General features: G+C 41.8%; 1 protein-coding gene across 1 annotated transcript; it reads left to right on the top strand.

Annotated features, from left to right (window-relative positions):
* The first annotated feature begins 799 nt into the window (after window positions 1-799).
* Window positions 800-8758, top strand: hmgcs1 (3-hydroxy-3-methylglutaryl-CoA synthase 1 (soluble)). The gene is made up of 10 exons (XM_008324442.3): window positions 800-956; window positions 2132-2589; window positions 3311-3436; window positions 3562-3726; window positions 5046-5214; window positions 5304-5474; window positions 5573-5679; window positions 5794-5919; window positions 6177-6346; window positions 6441-8758. The coding sequence occupies exons 2-10, from the start codon at window positions 2142-2144 to the stop codon at window positions 6516-6518; spliced, it is 1560 nt and encodes a 519-aa protein (XP_008322664.1). The 5' UTR covers window positions 800-956; window positions 2132-2141; the 3' UTR covers window positions 6519-8758.
* Window positions 8759-8762: the final 4 nt, after the last annotated feature.

The raw sequence follows: 8762 nt of genomic DNA, 5'->3' as shown, positions 1-8762 counted from the left end.
ACTTCATCTTTAATGTTGCTACATTTTTCACATATTGCTTTGATAAGACTTGAATGTTACCATCTTCTGAATTTTGTTTTCTCTAGAATGTTCTACTACTGTATAGTAAAAGTGGTTTGTTATCACAGGTTCACTTTGAGTAGTACAGTTTAAACATTTATTTCTAATGTACTGCTATAACAATACTGTTTGCATAATCTAATATACTGTTACAATAGTAAATATGTTTCTTCTGCAGTTAAAATAAAGATGGGTTTAGAATAGGAAAACATGACTAAAAACTACAACACTATCTAAACGGTATTTACAAGGTTAAATCCGATTGTTCATGTGTTTTTCTAAAAGTAAAAAGTAAAGTTCAATCAATCTGGTAATTATGTTAAAACAGCAAAATATTACTTGGTTTTTTACTTAATAAAAACAGTTTTCTGTTAAAGTAATAACTATTGATTACTACTTCTGTTACTACAATAAACGTCTAGCTTGTTTCCATTTAATATAAGTCATTTTCTTTCTTTCTTTCTTTCTTTTTTCCGTTTAGTCTTTTTACAGTTAAAAGTAAAACAGTAAAACTTTTTCTTGACAGTTTCCACGTCTTGCTGGATGAATGGACGCGAGTTGCCGTAGCCACGCTGCTCCGTCCCATCGACACGCCAGGAATTAATTCCTCCTTTTGATTGGCTACGCCTTCCTCACCAGACATCGTACAGCTGTCTTGATTGGTGGGTTTGTGCGGTTGCGGCGCGTGTTGCAATTCCTGCGCTCTTGATTGGTCAGTGGACCGCAGGACCTGGTAGCGTCGCATGTTGCGCTCGCGTCATGATTGGCCAGGAAGTCAGGTAACAGTCTCGCCGACTGTCCGCTGCTCTTGTCAGTGTCATATATAAATGTTACGCTCTACCGGGCGGGACTCTTGACAGCCTCGGTTCATCACCTATAATCGTAACTTCACACAGGTGAGCTGTTTTCTATTGCTTTGGTTTGAAATGACTTAGTATTTATACTTTCTGTTTCTGTTGTCGTTTTTGGGATTGTTTATATCGATTTATTTTGAAATGTTAATAAAAGAGTTACGCGAATTAACGCTAAAAAATGTTGGAACTGCCTGGTTACTTCAGGACTACACTGACATTTATAATGTAACACCGCATCATCTCGGTGACGAATTGTAGCTGAGGTTTAGCTTAGCGCTATGACCTACAACGGAAGCTGGTCCGTCATCTATTATTGTCCGGTAAAAAAAACCCGACTAAACCAATCTTTTTATGGTGTCAAGACAATTAAATAATTTGTTAAATTCCGTATTTGATTCATAGGTCATGACGATAAATTATTGATTTAGAGGACCGTCGATTCACAGCGTTTTCTGCCAGAACGGTGTGAAAGATTTCAGATGACCGAAATTCCGCGGAAACCCGTTGCCCTTTCACCTAGATTTTATGTCTCGTGTCCTTATCTTGTGTTCTGTATCCAAAATAGACTGTTTGGATGATCGGGTTTGTACAAAATAAACCAGCGTTGTCACTGACATTCAGCTGTCATATGAGGTGGTCATAAAACCTAGGGTGCCTTTCACCTAGCTAACGCGTCTTCTGCTTAACACCGGGCTTATCCCTCTGTAAATAAGCTAACACGTATAATTAATTATCCATTCGAGTGGCGTTTACTGACGAGCCTTTAAGCTAACACGTATAATTAATTATCCATCCGAGTGGCGTTTACTGACGAATTGAATTCTAGGTATAAACGCATACAGAATAGACATCAAACTAGCAAAGATATCAAACTGTCACTGGTCAGTAAATCTCGCATCAGTCCAGTTGAGCTTAAGGCTTGTTGAATAATGGAGTGTTTTATAGTTATTCTTGTAATTATTTTTTAAGTGAGACACCCTTAACCTTCATTAATCTTCATTCGAATTGTATTAAGTATTTTTTTCTGTAAAAGGTACAGAGGATGAAAATTGTTACGTACATGTGTTGTGTTTATATAGATGGTTAGATTTACGAGAGCTATCTTTTAGGAAACGGGTTAGCCTGTGTAGCATGTGGTTGTGTTCTCATTTTAGTTACAGCTGCAGCACCTGAGAGATAAATACTGTACAGTAACACCCTGTCTTGTTCCTCCTCAGTCCTGTCACGATGCCTGGACCAGCCCCAACTAGCTGTTTAGGACCATGGCCCAAAGATGTGGGTATCATTGCAATGGAACTGTACTTCCCATCCCAATATGTGGACCAAGCAGAGCTGGAGCAGTATGATGGCGTACCAGCTGGTAAATACACCATAGGCCTGGGCCAAGCCCAAATGGGTTTCTGCTCAGACCGCGAAGACATCAATTCCCTTTGCCTGACTGTGGTCCAGAGGCTAATGGAGAGAAACAACCTGTCCTACGACAGCGTTGGACGACTGGAGGTCGGCACCGAGACCATCATTGACAAGTCGAAGTCTGTCAAGACGGTTATAATGCAACTGTTTGAGGACTCGGGCAACACAGACGTGGAGGGCATAGACACTACAAATGCCTGTTATGGAGGCACAGCAGCGCTCTTCAATGCTGTCAACTGGGTGGAGTCCAGCTCCTGGGACGGTAGGTGGACAGAGTGACTTTTCTAGAATTGATGTGTCATTTAAAAAAAAAATTCCATATATGAGCATATAGGCTAACATTAATTGATTGGTTAAAACAGGGCTATTGAATTGTAACTTTAGTAACTCATTAATATAGATTTATTTTCACATTTATGCAATGGGGCCTAGGCTGCTGGTGACCTGTTTTTACAATTGGCAGGGCTAAAAGATGGGAAACAAAGTAAAATCTGCAAAACGATTGAAAGCAGAAATAGCAGGAAGAGTTCATGAGAGAGAGAGAGCGAGAAACTCCATCAGTTTTGGGTTTAAGTAAGAAATAAGATTACAAGTAAATACTCAAGGCAGATTCATGTCCAAAATAATAGGTGAGGCAAAGAAACATTTGTCGTATGACACCTAGTTTACCATCCTATCCTGTCTCTAACAGTGTTTACCCGTGTGGTGATTGGATAATGCCTGTCAGAAAATAGGGTCAAATGTCACTGGGCAAAGATCAGATGTGACGTTACATGGACAAAAAAAATCCAAAACACAGCTCAGACATGACAACTCAGTCATAGTATAAAGATGACGAATCAGATAATATCTGAATTCTTTTTTTTATCTAACAGTGTTCTGTTCTATATTTTCTTGTTAATGTGCAGTGGTGTAAACCTCAGAGCTCTGGAGCCTTTGACGCTCTGTATTCTTGAACGATTCTTGTTTTTCCCCCACTGCAGGTCGCTATGCGTTGGTGGTGGCAGGTGACATCGCAGTCTACGCCACAGGAAGTGCACGGCCCACGGGTGGCGCCGGTGCAGTGGCCATGCTGGTTGGTCCAAATGCTCCTCTGGCGTTTGAAAGAGGTCAGTGATATAATAATGTTGGCAAGACAAGAGTTTTAGAATTAAATTAGATTAAAAAAAAAAAGTCTTTCACGACCGGTGTGGCATCAGTGTGTGTTGCTCACTACTTAGTGTGTGTGTTGCAGGTCTTAGAGGAACACACATGCAGCATGCGTACGACTTCTACAAGCCTGATCTGATGTCCGAGTATCCTGTGGTGGACGGGAAGCTGTCGATAGAGTGTTACCTGAGTGCACTGGACCGCTGCTACTCCGTCTACCGCAACAAGATTCATGCGCAGTGGCAGAGAGGTGGGTCAGAATCTGATCCTGGTTTTCATTTTTCTCCTATTTAACATTTTAAAGAAGTGCGTCAACTCAATCCTTAACCTAATGCAATAATTCAAGGTTCTTATCGTCATTTACTGCCTAACATGAAGAAGTCAGAGACTTGCACAGTGTCACCGACACATACATAAACAAATAAAAACCCCGGGGTAGAATAAAGTAAATAGATATAGTTGTTTTCTTACTTACTTTTAGCAATAACAATGCAGATTTTGGCCTTGTGAGGAACCACAGAAACACTCTCCTAAATATAGTTGTTGACAAACTTTGAAGGGGACATACGAAAGTGCAGGTGGCTAAACCCCTGGTGCAGCGAGGCTCAGGGAACGTAAGAGCGTAATGAGTTTAGAGGGTTTAAGTTGTCCGCTGTTATCTTTGCTAAGACGTTTATTTCTGTTCAGGGAACATCAAACTGCTAACGAGATTAGCCTTTCATCTGAGGTCTTCCGCTGCACAGCATCGCCATCATTAAATGATGATCCTGTGAACAAACATGTTTTTTCAGCCGGAGCTTCTCAGCTAGAACTTCCCATTAGTACTCACTCTGTGCCGTGTTCCTGTTTTGTCGAGATGTTTGCGGTTACAGGAGTGTCGACGCGCTCCGAGTGTTCAGACCTGCCGTTGACCTCCGTTCTTAGTTGACCTGATCACAACTTTTGGCTTCAGCATTAGGAGGACACTCTCTGCAGATCGTGTCACTGTGACTGTGTTCTCTACGTCATCCATTCAGATTAGAAGTCAGAACTTGTTTAATTTGCAAAGTAGAAAAAAACCAAAAGAAAACACTCAATTTAGACATGTTGAGGTATCTCATCTCCGTGCATACGAATGGAAACTAAAATTCAGTTTGTAGCCACTCTGTCAACATCAATGCTAGACAGATATTTTGTTGACTCAGTTGTTAAAAACATCACGTTTGCCCCACTCCCTCCTCCTTCCCCCAGGATGGGAGTTTCTGCAAAGGAGGAGAAGCAAAACAAGCTAATTGTCATACGAAACGGCATCGGTTTAACAAACGTTAAAGATGACAAACACCAGTAATGGACAGCTGCAGCCTAGATTTAATTTTTTTGTTCATCAGCTATTATAAGATTTGATTTCAACACCAAAATCGTCCCAGACTGAGGTGAACTTTTCTCGACCTGATAAAATGCCTTGTTTAAGTCATAAAGTACGTGACCGTGCTGGCCGTGCTAAAAGCCTGTGTTATCTTGAATTAACAGTGGAATCTCTGCTGCCTGTGACTCTGTGTGTTAACCTGTGGTGACTCTGGTCCCTGACAGAGGGCTCTGAGAACCGCTTCAGCCTGGAGGACTTTGGTTTCCTGGTCTTCCACTCACCGTACTGCAAACTGGTGCAGAAGTCTTTGGCCAGACTGATGCTGAACGACTTCCTGAGCCACCCACGACCCGACACGGAGACCGGACCATTCACGGGTCTGGAAGCGTTCAGGTATGAATGATCTATGGTTCCACAGTTCAAACTTCAAACATCTTCATGGACCGGTTGGCTGATTGGCTGCTTGTGTGTTTGTACGGCAGAGATGTCCGTCCAGAAGACACCTACTTTGACCGGGACGTGGAGAAGGCCTTCATGAAGGCCAGCGCAGATCTGTTTGAGAGGAAGACCAAGCCCTCACTGCTCATCTCCAACCAGAATGGAAACATGTACACGCCCTCCGTCTATGGCTGCCTGGCGTCCGTCCTCGCACAGTAAGTTTCAACTACCGACTCTAATACAGAAGTTAGAAGAAAACCTTCGAAGAATTCTGCTGCATTCAATACAAAAAATGTATCAATCTGTGTTACAGACGAACAGCGCCACAGCTGGCAGGACAGAGAATAGGAGTTTTCTCCTACGGCTCAGGTTTCGCCGCAACTCTGTATTCTCTGAGAGTGACTCAGGACCACACCCCTGGTGAGTCTCTCTGCTACGGTGATGTGATAAAAAAAATTTTAAAAAAAGGCAAATGCTGACAATTTTAATTTTCTGATTTGTTGTGTTTTTTTTTTTTTTGCTTCTTTGTAACAGGATCAAGTCTGGACAAACTGGTGTCCAGTATCAGCGACCTGGAACTTCGACTGAACTCGAGGAGGAAGGTTTCCCCCGATGTTTTCTCGGAGAACATGAAGCTGAGAGAAGAGACGCATCACTTGGGTACGAGCGTTCATCAGTCAGTTACAGAGGCGACCTCTGCAGCTGCTGCTGATGTCATCGCTACGTTTTTAACGATATAAGTTCGTCTTATAGTTGCCTTTGTTTTAGCCTTGTTTTAACAGATGAGATTTGTCTTTTTTTGGCCCAGCAAAATACAGAAAAACAATTTAATTGAGGTTATATTTAGTCATGTTGATTTGAATCATCATTTGACAGTCATAATTAATTTTTAAAAATTTTTACACCTGTCTTTGCAGCAAGCTACATCCCACGTGGCTCAGTGGACGATCTCTTCCCTGGGACGTGGTACTTGATGCGCGTGGACGACAAACATCGCAGGGAATATGCTCGCCAACCCCTGGACGAAGACCTGCCAACGGAGTCCGAACTCAACCACATGAACTCCAGCACGACAAAGACGGTGGAGGTAGGGCCGGAGTTCTGCCGTTTTTTAATAGCAGAAATATCCTCTGTGTCGCACTAAGTCGGTCTGAGATCAAAATTGCGTCCTTGTTCTCCAGCACATCCCCAGTCCTGTCAAGAAGATGCCTCGTATCCCCGTGGCCACAGAAAGTCCAAAAAACGGCATCAGCAACTGAGAGCAGATTTACCTCCGTGAGGTACCGGAACCCGAGGACTAGACTCCTGCTCCTGGGTTCTGTTCGTCCCTGTCTAGTGCATCATCATCATCATCATCATCCTCCTCCTCCTCATCATCATGGTTTTATTTCAGACATTTTACCTTAGAGTATGTTTCCAAGGTGGTTGTGTGTCTGCGTGTGTGTGTGTGTGTGTGTGTGTGTGCATGCATATGGACGGGGCACCGGACTTCCTTTATACTGGCAGCCGGCCTCCAGTGACAGGAAGAGGAAGTTAGCGCAGACCTGTGCCTCCTGCTGGTGAAAACAGTGGTGGCCAAGGTAACTTGAATGATAAGGATAGTCACTTTCTTACTTGCTGAGTCATGGTCCCCTCATTACCTGTGTGTAGTCAACAGGGGGTGCTGTTCTGCCACCTTGATGTCACCACATTCTAATCATTAATATTTGACTGATCTAGATGGATAGACAGATAGATGTACTTTATTGATCCCAGGCTGGGCAATTACAGCAGGGCTGTACACATGAGTACTTCCACTTGTGTACTTGCTAATACTGAGAACCATTATGATACTTCTCAAGATTGGGTTTCAAAAAAATATGCAATGCACCAGTGCATTCCTACCGCAGCTAGTTTTATTTTCTACTCAACCACAGAAGATTATTTCAAAATAAATAAAGGAAATAGTTATTTTATTGACATATTACCTGATGTTTTCACATAGGACTGTATATCAAGGCATTAAAAGATGCAATAATATAAAAAAAATAAAGATAAAGTAAACTTGCTGCATATGTAAAACAATCAGCTGAACAGAAAGTGAGCAGAGCTTTTACACTAATAGAATAGAAAGTCTGTCCGCCGCGGTGTTAAACTGAGAAGACTGAGGCTCGTCGTCGGATGTTTTATCAAACTGTTCGTGTCGTAACGGAACAAATCTTACTGTAAGTCTGCCTGACGACAGTGAGACGCTGAACTGAAGTAGAAAATACTCATAGCTAGCTGACTGGTGAGCAGCCACGGTTGTGATTTGAATGAAGTATCGGTTCCTAATTCAGTGGTCATCTAGTTACCTCACATTAAAACCACTTTACTAAGAAAGAAAAAGTCAGATGTCCAGGCTTTGACTGATCCGCCTGTGTGTTGTTACATGTACCGTGGGAAACCTCTGTCCTCTGCCTCTTACTCGTGTGCTTGATTTTAATTTCAATATTTTATCATTCATTCTTGAGTGTCTGAAATTTCACGCTACCCAGTGGAGCGGTTCGGAAAACCCCGTAATCCTGAGCGTCTTCACCAATCCAAGCTGCACCCTTTTCTGTGACGAGTCGAGTCTATTACCTGATCTGAACATGGTGATAACTAAACTCTGTTGAAGAATTGGACAAAAAAAACAACAACATTTAGCACATTCCCTATAAAGTACATATTTAATTATGTATTTCAGATTGTAATTTGGGACTAAAACCTTATAGATATTTGAACCGTTTTCGTTGATCATGTGATCACCACCCAGTTTGTCACTGACTGGAGAAATAAAGGCAATTGAATTGTCTGGAGGTGCGGCGTTTGGACAGGAAGTGAAGGAAAAATAATGACTTTCCATTCATATATAATTGGGTTAAAAGTGCTCACGATATCGACAGGTGAAATAGTACGTGCTAAGCTAGGTGTGAATGAACACTTTACTCGTATTTAGTAAGTAGTTTACCTGTTGAAACTTTCACTGTGAAGCCTTAAAAGTCAAAGGGCTTTTTAATGAGATTCAGTTTGACCTCACAACGTCACAAAGTTTGGCTCCTATTTTTTTTTTTTTTTTGATTGTCTAATCTTTGTTTTCTTTATCAGTTGTCACAACAACAAAAAAAGTCAAATCGTTGAAATGCAGCCATACGGTTGGCTGCAGCTAGAACATCACTGACGTCTTCCTCTTCCTGTTGTTGGGCGTGGCCTAAAGAGGCGGAGCAGTGCACCCTTACAGCCTTACAACAAAACTTGTACGATGGTCGTTTGTATGATTGTTGTTAGACAATAATGTACAGACTTAATTTTGTTTTTTAATTGTACAGTCTCACACTTGGTTATGTCCGATGTAACAGAGGTCACATGATCTCAACCCCATGCTGGCAAATGTACAGTAACAAAACTACGGTTGTTAAAAATGTATAGCTGTAAAGGGATTATATCATCAGACTTGTGTTGTGCAGAAGACTGAGAATAAATGGAGTGTCAACATCGACTGC

Source organism: Cynoglossus semilaevis, chromosome 14 (genome assembly GCF_000523025.1).
Source record: "Cynoglossus semilaevis isolate Cse_v1.0 chromosome 14, Cse_v1.0, whole genome shotgun sequence".
Lineage (NCBI taxonomy): Eukaryota > Metazoa > Chordata > Actinopteri > Pleuronectiformes > Cynoglossidae > Cynoglossus > Cynoglossus semilaevis.
This window is presented reverse-complemented; position numbering and strand designations above follow the sequence as displayed.

Bases quoted from the DNA above. Each gene is read 5' to 3' on its own strand.
- hmgcs1 (XM_008324442.3), top strand. From the start codon at position 2,142: ATGCCTGGACCAGCCCCAACTAGCTGTTTAGGACCATGGCCCAAAGAT. The intron at 3,727-5,045 runs GTGGGTCAGAAT...GGTCCCTGACAG, and splicing joins TCATGCGCAGTGGCAGAGAG to AGGGCTCTGAGAACCGCTTC. The intron at 5,920-6,176 runs GTACGAGCGTTC...CTGTCTTTGCAG, and splicing joins AGAAGAGACGCATCACTTGG to CAAGCTACATCCCACGTGGC.